General features: G+C 46.3%; 1 protein-coding gene across 1 annotated transcript in view; it reads right to left on the bottom strand.

The window, feature by feature from the left end:
- The window catches only part of ERCC1 (ERCC excision repair 1, endonuclease non-catalytic subunit), a 52,544-nt gene extending 36,020 nt beyond the window's left edge, over positions 1 to 16,524 (bottom strand). The window contains exons 1-3 of the mRNA XM_078778802.1: positions 16,311 to 16,524; positions 14,875 to 15,255; positions 13,487 to 13,590 (exon numbers count right to left, since the gene is read on the bottom strand). Of these exons, the coding sequence (XP_078634928.1) occupies positions 13,487 to 13,590; positions 14,875 to 15,255; positions 16,311 to 16,382 (557 nt within the window). The 5' untranslated portion in view covers positions 16,383 to 16,524. The remainder of the gene's footprint in view (positions 1 to 13,486; positions 13,591 to 14,874; positions 15,256 to 16,310) is intronic.
- Positions 16,525 to 17,057: the final 533 nt, after the last annotated feature.

The following is a 17,057-nucleotide window of genomic DNA, read 5'->3' as shown; positions in this document are numbered from 1 at the left end:
ACTGGTCCACCAGGTTTCATCCAAATCCGTCCCCAACTTTTTGAGATATCCTGCTCTATATCGTTTTTGGTCCCGTCTCTCAATGGTGAAGAATCACTTCACAAATTCTAGTATCCTGATCCGGATCTTCACCAAAATCTAATCATTTCGTCCTCGTCACATACACTACCTCTCTGCTAAATTTCGTATAAATCCATCCACAAGTTTTTGAGATATCTTGTTCACAGACAGACAAACAAACAGATAGACAGGGGTGAAAACAAAACCTCCATCCACTTTCGGTGGGCGCAGATAATAAACAACACTGGTGTTTCCAATCCGAGTAGATTGGCCTACAAGTGCTCTCATCCAAACCTCTGGCTTATGATGCAGGGTATTCAAGTCCCATATACCATACATTCATCCAACATCTACAAATGTCCATGTAATTCATGTAAAAGTACACCGATGTCTCCAAACGTCTTTGCCCTAACTGTTATACATGAACAAGCTACTCGGTGAGCCCTCTATCATGGAAAAACAAAACATCAATGCATCTCTGTAGCAGCCAATAAAGCTCACTCTTTCCTCAAAGAAAACGAGTGTTGATTAATCGAGCTCTGCATGAAAGGACGTCACCGAGAGATATATTCAAAAACTATTAGTCTAGTAGGAAGACTAGGTCCCCCTGCACCCCCCGGAGATATACTTCTAATCAGTGTTTCTAGATTGGAAAAAATGTGTAGAAAATGACTAGCTATGGCCCCAAGCTGAAAAAATGTCCCACATACCATTTTTATGCAAATTACTGCTGCCATTATCAAAAAAACGATTTTTGACATATCTCAGCCAATATTGCAGATAATTGAAAAAATAAGGTGTCTAGACTCATGTTTTGACGGGTGTAGATCATGATAGAACTATTCATAACAAGATCACCTGTGTCTATGGTTTGCTAGTATGCTAATTAGTGCTTTATTTACAAAATAGTCTTTGAGGTCTTTGAGGGCTTCATCGAGGTGCTCTCGGTTGCAAGACTGGGTCATTCTGAGAAGCACAGCAGGGTCAGAGATCATGATGTTCTCCTCCTCAGTGAATCTCTCCATCAACAGCCTCTCCATTGCCTCACACACTGTTTTGAGGCAAAAGAGGGACTTTGCGTAGGCCTTTCCACTGAGAACACCTTTGAGAGATCCACTTGTTACTAGTTGTGCCTCAAAGAGAATCTCTGCATATCCAGAACCACGCATCTTGTGTCCAGTGAGCATCCCGATGTAGTTCATGGATGTGTGGAAGGGTCCAATCGTTACTACATGACTAGCAAATTCATTTGGCCAGCGCCAGATGATGGGAAGGGCTTTCATGCAGACACCCAGATCAAATGTATTCAGGACCCATCTCTGACCCACCTCAGCAGTTGCTGCCTCGGAACGCTTCAGTAGCTCACGAACAACTGCGTTGTCTGTGATCGGTTGGTGGATAGGCGTGCAGTAGTCGACTGTTGATTTGCTGGGTGGGGGAGAACCAGTTGCAGAGGTGAAACCCCCTAGCCCAGGCACAGGCTGCAGGCCACAGCTTCCGATGTATCTGATGAAGAGCCAGATGTAGTACTCTTGCATCGTAGTGGCATAGACTGTGTCATTCTCTGCTGGCGGTGTGAATGATGAGCCTTCAGGGAACTTCGGGCCAACGCGAGTAAAGTGCAAGGGTGGGAGAGTTTTTGGTGTGTCGACCTTCAGGCTACGCTGTTGTGACCTATTGATGGTAGGTAGCATTCGGTCCTTGCTGCTCTCGAACCCGGGCTTGACCTCCTGCACCATGATTCCTCCAGCACTGTTTACAATGTTGCTGCCGTGCACACTGGTAGTGGTTTTATTCAAGTTGTCCCACTCACAGTGGAATACAAGGTTGCCCTCTCCTGTCACAATTTGTGGTGTACGATAAGTTGAGACTTCATCCAGGACCTTGGCGAGAGCAGTTTCCAACTCCAAGGCGAAATCGTAGCTCTCAGAGTGTCCAAGCCTGTGTAGTATTGTGGTGAGCTGTTTGCTTCGGAACAGGTGCCTTACAGTCACACAGAGGAGAATGTGCTTTGGTAACTTCCATTTTCCATCTGACACTGCACGGCACAGATCTTGTCCAATGGAGAAGACCAGACGCTTCACCTTTTCTGTCTCGATGCCCTCCTTGCCAGTCATTAGCACGCTGAGAAAGCGGACAAGGTCTGTAGGTAGGATGTCTTCAGGATTGAGCTCCATGTCTTCAGCTGTTGGTGGCCATGGTTGGTCTTTACACTCTCTGAAAGCCTGTAGAATACCCTGGCGAAGTTGGAGGGCAACATTTTGGTTCTTGTTTGTGCTTCCGAGTGTGAATGCTCGTGCGAGAGCATTGGAAACTGTTATGTTTGAGCTGTGCACAAGCCAGAAAGAAATGACATCACATTTGTCATGATCAACCTTCGTGAAGTGGATATGCTCCTTGATTGGGTCATTCTGTAGGCGTTTCAGTAGTTTCTCTGACCGATAATTTGAGTTCTCATATCCATTCAGTTTCAGTTCCTCGACATAGAGCAAGCGCAAGGAAGAAAGCTGTAGAACTTTATTCTGCTGGATGACCTGGGTTTGAATGTGTTCCAGTACTGAGTTGAATGCCTTTTCATGGGCGGCTGACATGCAAGCCTGCTCCTTTGGTGCTTCGGCTCTGTGAATCGCACGCTCATAGTTGTAGAATGCTGTGCGGAAAGCTTTAAAACATGACGGATGGTGTTTGGCCTCACATGCAAAGAGGTCTTTGTTTTTCACCTTTCGATGGAGTCGATAGAGACCCATTTTCTCAGCCCGTGTTTCGATTTGCTCCCATGCATTTTCTTTGTTTTTAAAGGATGGGAAGGTTGTAGGCCTCTCAGTATTGCGATGAGCATCTTTGGTCTCAACTTTCTCACAAAATATACACTCTGGCGGGAAGATGGGTTCAGCAGAACCTCCTGGTTTACGAGGAGAGTGATGCCATGATGAGGTTGATGGCCCTGGTTCTGTATCATCTCCCAGACGATGAAAGTGGCGGACAAAGTGCTTATAACACTTGCTGTGATATCCTACTCTTTCTAGGTCATCAGGAAGAGTTGCCGGGATCTGATCACATACTGATTGCATACGACATGGGGAGTCATGCGGTTGGTTGAGACGTCTATCCCGGATCTTTTGAAGCAGTTGCAGTTTTTCTGAAGCAGATCCTTTAATTTTACGGAGGGGCGTGAAATCCCCATGATCAGACATGGATGGTACATGAAGGATGCATGTAGGAGGAGAGCTTTGGGCTGCAGGTTCTACACTCCGTTTTCTTTTGGGCATGCTTGCTGTCGATGTCTACCATCACTGTTAAATGACAAATAAGAAATCACGAATGATGTTAAAAGTGCCTGTGAAAGGAGGCTCTGAGTTTTCAGTGAGGTAACAGAGGTTCTGAGTCATGTTCTACACTAGGGTACTTTTTAGCTGACTAAACCATGTTTAGTGGCATCAAAAGTGCTAATAGCTAAAACATCTAAATTCTTCCACACTAACGTTAGCTATCTAGGCCAATGAAACATTGTGCTAAGTTACTGTAGCTAGCTCAGCTGTCGTGCCTCTTTCTGGTTCAATTCATATACAGAAGTCAACAGATATGTCTCATGTTTGGCATTAACAAAAGTTTAAGTTACACCGACATTAGGAACATACTGTACATAGATGAGGCTAGCTTTAACGTTAGCTAACATGGTGCTAGCTGGCTCAGCTGTTATTCTGCCTGTTTATGATTTCATGCAGAAACTGAAGTCAAGAGTGTGAGTAACATTATAGTTAGCATCTTACCTGGCTAGATTGGAGGATGAATACCAAGAACAACACACAGATGGAATAGAAGACTGAACTTTCAACTGAGGTATTCAATAACATCAACGTTACCAATTGATACGAGCGCGCGACATTACCAATTGATACGAGCGCGCGAGCGCGCATGTTACATGGATGGAAATGTAAAATGGCAGCTATAGCAGCACTAATTTGGATCTCTAGTCTGTCATTTCTGCACTGTGATTGGATAACATAAAAAAATATGTTTGGGAGTTAACAGCAGGAGTTGGTAGATTTTACGTGGGCTGGGTGAGAAACCTTTAAATAAGCAAGTGAAAATCTCTCGCAATACAAAGTCAATGGTGGGAAGAAAAGTTGAGTGGTACCAATGTTACTGCCAATGTCCCGCCCCTATGCAAGACTCAGGAGCATCTTGTTGACATTTAACCTTGAAAATACCTGGGTTTAGACCCCTTATGTACCATGTTAAGTTATCTGCAGTATTAACGTATCCTTATCATTTGTAAAACTGATTATTTTGTAATTACAGCATTAATATGCATACTAGTATACCATAGACACATGTAATCATGTTATGAATAGTTCTATCATGATCTATGCCCTTCAAAACATGGGTCTAGACACCTTCATTTTTCAATTATCTGCAATATTGGCTGAGATATGTCAAAAATCGTTTTTTTGATAATGGCAGCAGTAATTTGCATAAAAATGGTATGTGGGACATTTTTTCAGCTTGGGGCCATAGCTAGTCATTTTCTACACATTTTTTCCAATCTAGAAACACTGATTAGAAGTATATCTCCAGGGGGTGCAGGGGGACCTAATCTTCCTACTAGACTATATGGAAACAAGCATCCTTCCGCAAAGGAAAGGTAGCTGGAAAGGCATGACTATCCAAATGTGTACAAGCTTTCCACAAACCGAAACAGATCATGCCTTCAAACACCCTTGTCAAGTCGCTCACTCGGGATTAAAGCTATGTGTAGGCGTTGGCAGTTTCGGGGGAAAAAAAACACTTTCCGCAAAAACACTTTCCGCAAAAACACTTTCCGCAAAAACACTTTCCGCAAAAACACTTTCCGCAAAAACACTTTCCGCAAAAACACTTTCCGCAAAAACACTTTCCGCAAAAACACTTTCCGCAAAAAACACTTTCCGCAGACAACGGCCAAGACAACAGATGTGGGAGTTCTGTAGGATTCCTCGATGCTATATGGCAATTTTATAACCTATTTCTTGTGCCCGACCTCTGCACTATCAAAAAAGCTTAAATACCGATGTGAAATAATGAGATAAAGGATAGAAAATGCAGACAATAAATCTCTGGCGTCGAATCGTTTCTTCAGAGGTGCCATTTATATTTTTGGCCTGACAAAATACAATCTTCATCTCCTTGGCTTCCTGAATTGTAGAAACTTGGAAGTAACACTTTTTTATGCTAAAAGCTGCACTTCTTTATGTGTTATTAAAACGTAGCATCCAAAAAAAATGATTGAATAAAAAAAAAGTACACTATTGTTTGCCAGTACCATGGTCAGATTCCCTGCAGTAGGTGAGGAATGAGGCAGGCATGAGGGGGAAGCGAGGAGAGGGAAGCAGAAAGGCTTAAATTTACTTCAACTGGATGTACAGGTAGTGGACCAAAAAAAAAAGTAAATACCTGGTTAAATGAGGGAAATGAATCAACGGCTCGCACACAGGTGTGGCCCATGTGTTAATTACGTAATATAACATCCCAGCATGCTTAAGGTAATTAATAAAAATGCTGCACAGGCCTGATTGCCTGTAATTATGGCTGGCATGGCTGCAAGAGGAACTTCTTACCTTGAGCAGATCGTTACCTGTTGTGTTCATCCTGCATGCTTTTTATTTCTCCATCTTGACGATTTGTTTATTTTACACTTTTGTCTTGTTGTTCCTGTGTGTACGTTTGTCTCCACCTTCCTGCTTTTCCCTAGCTTCCCTCCTATCTGCTGGCCTCGCCCTCCAGATAGGAAGGTAGCCTCACACCTCCCAGCTACCACTTCCTTCCCTCTCCTCCATTCCTAGCGTTGTCCCACTCTCCCCTGCCCCAGAATCTCGGTATGGTGAACAAGCACCACAACTGTGTCCGGTTCGTGTTTGCAAAGGAGGGAGCCGTCCCGTCAAGTGAGTTATTTGGTCGGTCGGTTTTGTTGGACATGTTGAGGTTCAGGGCTGAGGATATTTTATCCCTCATCTCCTTGGCCCGGGGGCTTGATGTGTCCTTCCAGATGGCTGGAGAAGCCGAGTTCAGAGTGCGGTGGACTGCTCCCTAGTCAGCTGGGTCTCTGGCTCTCTTGGCGGTCGAGGCTCTCTGACTATGAGAGGGTCATGATGGTTCACCTCTACAATGACAACGTCCTGGATTATGATAAGTTTTGGTTGTCTCGTTTTGTAGATGTTGATCACCATGGTTGATCTGGAATGGTTTGATAATATGGACCGGGGCTCTGCAGTATTGTGTTAAGTTCCGGGTCAGTGAAGATGGCATGGTCACCCATATCCCAAATGGGATTGTCATTGGGATGGACAGTAGTCAGGTGTTTTATGCAGGTCAGCAAAAAGTATTCTGTAGGTGTGGCCAACTGGGTCACCGTGTCTGGTTGCAAAGAACTGATTAGAACCCAGTGTGGCCAGTTGGTACATGCAAGGGAAGGGGAGCACTGCATCAACTAGGTGCAGTACAACCTGTATGGCGTGTAGGGGCACAACTTCATCTGCTGGCAACGGAGCTACATGAGCAGGATGAGGGCATCCGTATGTAGGAGTGGGGTGTGCCGCAGGGTCTAGGAAAGGAGCAATCAGTGGGTTGTGGTGCTGGTTGTTTCAAAGTCACCTTCTTCACCCCCTCCCCCCAACCCTCACCCCCCAATCCCTCATGCTCCCCTTCCCCTTCTTCCCCACAGTAATGGAGGAGGAAGAGGAGGCAGAGGAGAAGGAGGGAGAGAAGGAGGGAGAGAAGGAGGGAGAGAAGGAGGGAGAGGAGAAGGAGGGAGAGGAGAAGGAGGGAGAGGAGAAGGAGGGAGAGGAGAAGGAGGGAGAGGAGAAGGAGGGAGAGGAGAAGGAGGGAGAGGAGAAGGAGGGAGAGGAGATAGAGGAGGAGATAGAGGAGGAAGAGAAGAGAAAGGAGGAGAGCAGGTGAGAGGCTGCTACCTCCGTTCCCCCAGCAACAAGGGACCTGGCCGTGGTCTTATCAAGTGTCAGCCGCACCGACGTGAGAGGGGAGCACGGGATGAGTACGGTGGATGCTCCGACGGCAGGGTCATAGGAAATAACCTCCATTCCGGAGACCCTGTCACCAGGTGTTGAATGCAATGGCTCATCCTCTGGTGATGACACTGCGAAAATTGGCAAAGCAAAAGCGCTTGGGGGTGGGGCGTGAGGGGTGTGGGGGGGATGGGATAAGGCTCGAATGGGCAAGGGCCCACACGGTATGGATGGCAACCAATATAAGGTGCCGGGGGAAGAAGCATGAGGGGCCAGAAGTCTGCTGGGCATGACTCATCCAGTGCCGGGGAGGTGTATGAACTTTGAGTCGGAGTGTGTGTGGCATTCCCCCGGCTCCAGTCGCTCTACCTCTCGTTCTTGCTCACCTCGATTGTGTGCGTATGTGTGGCGTACATGCGTTTCTGCATTTTTAAAATTCATTTTCTCGGCAACCATTGGTCCAATTAACATAATTTTCTCCATAGGAGCAACTCCGCCTGGAGATATTTTTATATTCATAATTATGACGTCATAGGTCATGTGGTAGGATGACATCTTGGAAAAACATTGCACCCCTATATCTCCGAAACTGCTGAATGGAAAAAAATTGAAACATGGCTCATTGTCAAGTACTCCCCATGGGGAATAAGATATGTTAATAATGATGTCATTGGTGCCTTCATTATGACGTTATAATTCAATAAGTACAACGTTTGATCCGATCAGTATGAAAAAAAAAACATTCTCTGCAACTGTTAGTTGGACACGAAATTTTCACCATAGGAGCACCTCCTCCTGTAGAATTGATTTTTTTAATGATAATTATGGCGTCATAAGTCTCGTGGTAAAGGCGCCATCTTGGAAAACCAAAAAACGTTACACCTCTATATTTCCTTTGTTCTCAACTTGAGCAGCTTGTTATATATTGTATTTGTCCTGCATGCTTAAGTATGTCCCCATATCGTCTATTTGTTTATCTTGCACTTTTTGTCCTGTTAGTCCTGTGTGTTTGTCTCCCCTTCCTGCTTTCCCCTTGTCTTCCCCCTGTCTGGAGGGCCTCGCCCTTCAGACAGGTAGGTTAGATTAGTGCCTCCCAGCTACCACCTCCCTCTCCCCTTCCTAGGGTTGTCCCCCGCCACTCCCCAGGACTACTGCATGGCGAGCAGGCACCATAACTTTGTCCGTTTCAAGTCTGTGAAGGAGGGACCCATTCTGCCGAGAGGCATTTGGACGGACGGTATTGTTGGGCATGCTGGAGTTTATGAATGAGGATTTTTACTGCCTCATCTCCTTTGCTAGTGGATTTGACGCGTCTTTCCAGTCTGCTGGGGGACTTGCTGAGTTTTGGGTGGGGTGGAGTTTTGGGTCTGAGGGGATGATGTGAAGTGGAGGTAGGGAGGCGAAAGGACGAGGGGTTTGAGATGGAGGAATGTGAACGGGTGGATTTAGGTTAAGCGAGGGAAGTTTCCCATGGGGGTTGTGGGCTTTGAAAGGCAAAGAGGGAAGGATTGTGAGAGGTCTCTGCTTGGAAGCAAAGGGTGAGGGAGCAGCAATGGATGGGTATTGGGTAGAGATTAAAGAGGGGTCAGAAGATGGATTTATAGACAGAGGGATTAAAGAGGGATAGAAAGATGGTTGATTGATAGAGGGATTAAAAAGTTGGAAAATCGGTGAAGTTAAAACTGGGGATGAAACGTGCTAATCCTCACAACACATTTCCCTCACCAATGCCCTGGACAAAGGGCAAGGAAATCTATCTACACATATTAAAGAAATATATATTTCTGGGAACTAATATGTGTCTCTGAATGCCTGGGGTTCATCTCCATGGCCACAACATACAATATATTGTTGTGGTTTTGGGAAACCGCTAAGAAGTAATAGCAACCACCATACAGGTCCCTTCGAATAATTATTTCGTAGCAGAACATTATTTTAGTCCATTCCCCTTATTTCGGGTTAGTATGTCGTTATGTGTTGGGGAGGGAAGGACAGGCCCTCCACTCATAAAGGGAAGCCAGGCAGATGCACAAAGATTGCATCCACAGATATCGATTCAAAGTCTTGAAGGACAGAAGACAGGCCAAAGACCATTGGGATATGCACCAGGTAAAAGTCGCTTTGAGAGGGCTTGTGGGGGCAGGGTGACAAACTCCACCAATCAGGGCCTGAGAAATTTTGAGGAGGGTTGTGGGGGCAGGGGAAGCAAGACTCCACCAATCGGGAGGCCAGACACCCTCGAACAATAGCCCCACCCTCGCCAGGCTGTCACAAAAAGGCCTTGCACACTCAATTTCTCCCTCTTGGCCAGTCTCTCTCTGCCCCCTCTGCACATGTGCATGCCTCTCTTGGCCGGACCCTCTCTCTTCTCTTCACGTGCCTGCATGATGCTCTCTGCTAGACAGAAAGGCCTGGAACTTTGTTCTCCCTGCATGTGCCTGCATGATGCTCTTTGCTAGACAGAAAGGCCTGGGACTTTGTTCTCTCTGCACATGCCTGCTCGCCGCCTGCCGGTTCCACTCTGCACGTGGTCATCGGACTTTCTGCAGACGAGTTCCCGACGCTTTTTACCTGCTCGTGTTCATGCTGGGTATCACCTTTGCCTGCTCGTGTCCGTGCTGGGGATCGCCTTTGCCTGCTCGTGTTCGTGCTGGGGATCGCCTTTGCCTGCTCGTGTTCGTGCTGGGGATTGCCTTTGCCTGCTTGTGTTCGTGCAGGGAATCGCCTTTGCCTGCTTGTGTTCGTGTTGGGAATCGCCTTTGCCTGCTCGTGTTCGTGCTGGGAATCGCCTTTACCTGCTCATGTTCGTGCTGGGGATCGCCTTTGCCTGCTCGTGTTCGTGCTGGGGATCGCCTTTGCCTGCTCGTGTTCGTGCTGGGGATCGCCTTTGCCTGCTCGTGTTCGTGCTGGGGATCGCCTTTGCCTGCTCGTGTTCGTGCTGGGGATCGCCTTTGCCTGCTCGTGTTCGTGCTAGGGATCGCCTTTGCCTGCTTGTGTTCGTGCAGGGAATCGCCTTTGCCTGCTCGTGTTCGTGCTGGGAATCGCCTTTGCCTGCTCGGGTTGGGAATTGCCTTTGCCTGCTCGCGTTCATGCTGGGGATCGCCTTTGCCTGCTCGCGTTCATGCTGGGGATCGCCTTTGCCTGCTCGCGTTCATGCTGGGGATCGCCTTTGCCTGCTCGCGTTCATGCTGGGGATCGCCTTTGCCTGCTCGCGTTCATGCTGGGGATCGCCTTTGCCTGCTCGCGTTCATGCTGGGGATCGCCTTTGCCTGCTCGCGTTCATGCTGGGAATCGCCTTTGCCTGCACGTGTTCATGCTGGGAATCACCTTTGCCTGCTCGTGGTCATGCTGGGGATCGCCTTTGCCTGCTCGCGTTCATGCTGGGGATCGCCTTTGCCTGCTCGCGTTCATGCTGGGAATCGCCTTTGCCTGCTCGTGTTCGTGCTGGGAATCGCCTTTGCCTGGTCGCGTTCATGCTGGGCATCGCCTTTGCCTGCTCGTATTCATGCTGGGGATCGCCTTTGCCTGCTCGTATTCATGCTGGGGATCGCCTTTGCCTGCTCGCGTTCATGCTGGGAATCGCCTTTGCCTGCACGTGTTCATGCTGGGAATCACCTTTGCCTGCTCGTGGTCATGCTGGGGATCGCCTTCGCCTGCTCGTGTTCATGCTGGGAATCACCTACGCCTGCTTGTGTTCATGCTGGGAATCGCCTTCACCTGCATGTGTTCGTGCTGGGGATCGCCTTCACCTGCTCGTGTTCGGGCTGGGAATCGCCTTTGCCTGCTCGTGTTCATGCTGGGAATCGCCTTCGCCTGCTTGTGTTCATGCTGGGAATCGCCTTCACCTTCATGTGTTCGTGCTGGGGATCGCCTTCACCTGCTCGTGTTCGGGCTGGGAATCGCCTTTGCCTGCTCGTGTTAATGCTGGGAATCGCCTTCGCCTGCTCGTGTTCATGCTGGGGATCGCCTTCACCTGCTTGTGTTCATGCTGGGAAACGCCTTCACCTGCATGTGTTCGTGCTGGGGATCGCCTTCACCTGCTCGTGTTCGGGCTGGGAATCGCCTTTACCTGCTCGTGTTGGGGACTGCCATTTGCCGGTCTGGTGCTCGTTGGTGGGGTCAAGACAAAGGTCGTCGCAAGGAGAAGCATGTGGTAACATCGTGGTCATTTTGCAAACAGGATCCCGACACTCGTTTTCCCCTCCCCCATTCCCTTGAATGTGTGATGGGCGCCCTTGTTGTGTTTATTTGTAGTAATCATCATAAGGCGTAGAATAAGCTAAGTTTCTGACTCTTGCCCCTTTTTGTTTCCTATTGACAAGTTGCACTATAAATACTTGTAAATAAATCGAATTGTTAAACGTTTCCTTTCTGGTCCTGAATGTCTTTTCTTTCATTGGACCACCATTGCTCGCAACCAGAGTAGTGATCGGCCATAACAAAATTAACATCTGCCCGGCGTGTACCAACGGTTGCTTGGTCATCTAAATTTCCATTCAGGAACAAAATAAAGTGGTACACAGCTGGAGGGTACATTCCCTGATTGGAATCGTCACTTGGTACAGGTAAACGGTGTCAGACGGTTGGACCCTGCTATCACGCGACGGACCAATTGGCGTTCGTAGTTGCTGGTTCGCAACCTGCCGAAGTATGAAGTTATGCATGCATGGCAGCCTCAGGTCTGGTAAGTTCAGGAGGGAACGGAGGCTAACCCCCTCATAGTAGGCTCGAGCCCCAGGCCGTAACAATATTGTTTGTTCGGTTCTGGAGCCACATTAGAAATTTGACTGGATTTTTGCATCTATTGCAAAAAGGAGGTGTGTGTGTGTGTGTATGATAACACATTAAATCCTATTGCAAGTAAAGTTGCGATAAGTGATGTTGCATTGATGGGTTGACTGACTGCCTGGACGCAACTGAGGTTGTGGATCCACTGATTTACCATCAATTGATGTGGATCCATGATCGAGGTTGTGGATCCGCCGTTTGGAGAGGTCCTGGGCTGAAAGGATTGAAACCTCGAGGAAGAACGGTGCCCAGCTGATGATCCATGCAGTCAGGAAACTAGTCAGTTGCTTACGGGTTAAAGTTCTTGCTTTAGGTGGGGAAACTATGTTTGAGGTTTACAATTTAAATAAAGTTGAATATGGGATGTTGTAAAATTAACATCATTTACAACAATCCTTTAAATTATTTAAGTTTAGGAACAACCGATACTGTACAATTAAGTGTGTGTGTGTGTGTGTGTGTGTGTGTGTGTGAAGAGGGATAGAATTGTAAGGAACAGAAATGAAAAAACGAGGTGTGTGTGTGCGTGCACACGTTTATATATCCACTGCAGCCGCTCACTTGTATAGGAAATGAAAGGGACGCACCCACAGATTTCTCGTATTTCCGTGAGTCCAATTTGCATCCAGGAACACAACAATTATGATTAACTATTTTGAAATTGCCACTTTCGCTTCAATGTTGAAATTTGTGTTGAAGGACTATTTCACTGAAATATTTCGTACTAGCAATCGCAGGTTAAGAGTGCCCGGACGAGCAGAACCGAGTCACTGAAAACGCAAAGCGCATGCACAAAAGTCATCCTTAGTTTTCACACATAATTTTCAAATTTTGTTTTTCTTGAGTAACAGTAGTTCGTTGCGAGTGGGAATTCTCAAGATCGCTCCTCAATTCATAGCCATCACCAAACTGGACAGACGGTCCTGTAAATTTCAGCAGGTAAGAGCTTCTTCCTCTTCTTATTCACAAGGAATGCAATTATACACCTCTGTTCCACAGCACATGTGATCATGTTGGCCGCCAACATCGTTTTACTCTTGATCGGAATGTTTTGAGCAGCTTTTATGTCACTTCCTGTATAACTTGCTCAGAGTATATATTCATCATTGTGTTTGCAGGGCAAAAGTCACGTGCACTATCCATAAGGCAGGAACCAGCGTCAAACCTTCTTAGAATTTCAAATTTACTTTCTGACGATACACATTCCTATCTTTCTTTCCACTCGTATCACTTCCTTAAGCACCGATCTTCCTTTTAGGAGCCATAGTTAAGGATGAGTGCAGTACAGTAGTGTAGTGCACAAAAATGTCTGAGTATATAAAATGCAATTCAGCACAAACGTGATGACGTACTAGCCACGCAGGAGAGAATGAGGGAAGAGGCACTCTGACGTAATCATTCTGGATGTGAGTGCTGAGTTTTGTCTGTGATGATGTGGCTGAAGTCAAGTTCGTAATGTCACAATTTGAGGTTGGAAATCGAATCTTCGGTGTCAAAAAAATGAGTTCGTAAGATTAAAAGTTTATAAAATGGAGGTTCGTAAATTGAGGTATTACTGCATGCAATCGGGCCTCTTTGGAACACCAATTGTCAGTGTAAACAGGCAAACATCAATTACCATGCAAAAGCAGCCATACCTGAGGAACAGCGTACAGGAAGTCTGGCCCATCACGTAGTCTGGAACAATGTCAGAAAACTCCCATGGAACATTACGGAAGTGCTTCAGAACAGGATTTCCACGCTGTTAAACCAGGGATAGGTACGCAAAAGGAAGTGGACATATTACACATAATCATGAATTAACTTTCTTATTAACACCATATGATCATCTATTGATCAACATAGGCCTCTATGGTATAAAGGAAACACACCTGAAAACAATAATAACTAGGACGGCATTCGGTTGAGTGCATACCTCCGCCAGGCTGATTAATTTACCTTTTGTATCCCACTGATAGGCCGGATCTGGAATCGGACCTGAACCAAATTTGAATTGGCTTGTTCTTGTCACCTACCCCACTCATCCACCTAGTTTTGGAATAACTCCTCCACAACTTTTTGAAATATCATGCCATATACCATTTTTGCCCCATCAATGGTGAAGAATCACTTGAAAGATTCTAGTATCCGGATGCTGATGTACACCAAGATTTAACCAATAAATCTTTGTCATGCACCCAACCTCTCCACCACATTTCGTCCAAATCCGTCCATAACTTTTTGAAATATCCTGCTCACAGACAGACAGATAGACAGACAGGGGTGAAAACACAACATCAGTCCACGTTAGGTGGCGGATGTAACAAATAGTGAGCGATGGATCAAAATCAAATCCCTGATGATTCCGAGGCATGGCCGATACCATATCGAGCAAACCCTCTCGACATCTGCCTGCAGGTTACGCATCAAGCTGGTATTCATTTACCTTTTTCGAGATGACATTTCATCAGCTTTCAAGAACGATTGACAATTATTGATAAGGACTATTTATGTTTCGGATCCTTTACCTCCGCCACCAAAGATGGATGGAGGTTATGTTTTCACCCCTGTCAGTTTGTCCATTTGTTTGTTTGTGAACAAAATATCTCAAAGTTGTGGACGGATTCGGACGAAATTTGGCAGAGATGAAGCGTATGTCACATGGACGAAATTATTAGATTTTGGTGAAGATACAGATACTAGAATATTTTCAGTGATTCTTCACAATTGGGAGACAGGGCCAAAATCTATACATTGCGGAATATCTCAAAAAGTTATGGATGGATTTGGACGAAACTTGGTGGACAGGTTGTGTATGTGACAAGGGAGAATCGATTCGATTTTGGTGAAGATCTGAATATGGATTCGGATATGAGAATTATTTAATTGTTAAGTGATTCTTCACCATCGAGTGATATGGCCAACCAGGCAGAGGTATGCTCTCTAGTGAGTGCCGTTCTAGTTTATTTTATGATATGCGGGTCATACGTCATATTCCGCATCAACTTTCAAGACCCCAGTTTTGTTTACAAAACAAGTCGCTCACCTGCCTTGGATTCACCAGCAAGCTGTTTGTCTTGCCTACAGCCCTTGCAATGACACCGCATGGACCGTGTGATGCATTCTGACCCAAGCCACTAGTTGCAGGTACCTCACTGGTTCCAGGAACCTCGCTTAAGGGGTCAGTTCCCTGACATGTAGGACCATCCATCGGTACATCCTTTATATCAGACTTGGTGACAGCACGGTCCTCAAGAGAACTTCTACCGCCGACTCCTTCGTTCGGGAGTGGAGGTGCCACGGCCTGTCCCTCTGTTTTGAAACATTGCTGGATCACGTAATCAGCATAGGCCTTGCCAGTCACTGGCTCCGCTTCATGCACATCAGGTTCACTTCTGAGTCTTGTAGGTTTAAACAAGCGTTTTGGCTGCAAATCGGAGGGAAAAAAAATTAACTACTCCATATGATACTCAAATCAGAGCAATCGTTCTAATCAATTTCTGCTCCATTCACCACACAAGGTATAACAAGAGAAAAAAAAACACAAGCCACATATTGTCCAATTTATGGGCATTGGTGGTCAAGGCGACAAGGCCTAACGGTGTCAGCTACATCACGACACCTTTTACTTTTAGATCCACATGAATGGATGTCGAGTTGGTGCCATTTCTTTAAAGTGAGTGTTTCATGATTTACCTGCCACACTCTCACCCCTGAGCAATATTGTAAGGGAGAAGCCAAATGGAGAGTAAATTACATACGCGATCAAGGGTGGTTAAAATAGAGAGAAGTTACTCTTAGAACATCAGGCTCACTGAGATAGGAAGTGTTTGGGACACAAGTACCGATCTATTTATGACATACGCACCGAGGGGGCGCGGGGCGGGTGGGGTAGGGGGGGTGTGGGGGGGGTTAGTAACCTAGATTGCGAGACAGGAAGTGTTTGGAACATGAGTTCCCATCTATTTATTACGCACACCACAGGGGGGTAAACTGGATTGCCAGACAGGAAGTGTTTGGGACACAAGTGGCCATCGATTTATGACGTACACACGACAGGGAGGTAAACTGAGAAAAAGCAGAGAAGGCAGGGAGGTGGAAACAAAACAATCGAAGTAACATGGAAGGAGAGAAAGGAGGTGAATGTGCAAGGAGTGGAGACGGAGAGCTTAAGATGAGGAGGAAAGGGACAGGGCCATATCGAGCAAACGGAGCGTGTGGTTGCGGAAGTGAAGGTGGAGAGTTAAAACAACAATGTAACCGCGTTCGTTGGGTCATTAATGTACGACCCCTAATAAACATTGGTCGGTAAACGAGAAAGGACGAAAGGTTGGAAGGAAAGAAACAAGGAAAAGTTTCGTAATTTTTGTACGTACTTTGTCGACAAACATGAAACCGGCAAATCAAAGGAGTGGTTCTGGGGATCGTGTAAAAATAAAAACCTTTTCAACTGCTTCGTTTCTCCACACAAACGTCGAATACCTGTGAAGGACTTTGCGCCAGTTCGCCCACGTTGGGAATTTCTAATTTCCTTTTGTTGCCATTTCCCTCCATCACAGTGTGCAGCGGCAACGCTCCCCGAATTTTACTCCATTTGAAACGAGTTTAGAATTAGAAGTTCCCACAGCACGTCAACATGGCGCCAACGCAAAACGTACCGCGTGATGCACACGTAATGACGTCGCACGTGTGACTGGACGAGGACGTGTATAAAAAGGGAACGGGACGTTTTCTTTAAAAAAAAATATATATATATATAATGTTGACGTGAAATCTCGTTATAGCCACAATGATGTCTTCCGTAGATCTCAGCGGCAAAATTTCGGGTCGTGTTCCATTTCTCATCAGCTTGTATATCGCTCGTCAAGTGGCTTAAGCACTTAAGCAAGCACTCCATTGAAACGGTTCATAAGGAACGCCTGGCTTGGTAAGCGCAAGCTAGCTGATTGGTCATGCATGGGCATGGCACAAACACAGGAATTGCGCTTCTCCTTCAACCAAACTTGTGGCATCAACTTTAACGTCTCAGCGCAGATCTACCTAGAACGTTTTCGGCCACTTATTTCTGTAAAATGATTTTAAAACCTTGACTTTGTATCAACGATTATCGCATCTAAGCATCCAAGCAACAAAAAAGAGGTAAATTAAAATCCAATGCGGTAGTGTAGGCCTCAGTTAGAGCGTCCGTTCCGAGTCTCGCAGGTCGGAGGTTTGAACCCCAGTCGAGTT

This window comes from Myxine glutinosa, chromosome 5, assembly GCF_964187855.1.
Source record: "Myxine glutinosa chromosome 5, kmMyxGlut1.1, whole genome shotgun sequence".
Lineage (NCBI taxonomy): Eukaryota > Metazoa > Chordata > Myxini > Myxiniformes > Myxinidae > Myxine > Myxine glutinosa.
Note: the sequence above shows the minus strand (reverse complement) of the source record. Positions and strands in the feature narration are given on the sequence as shown.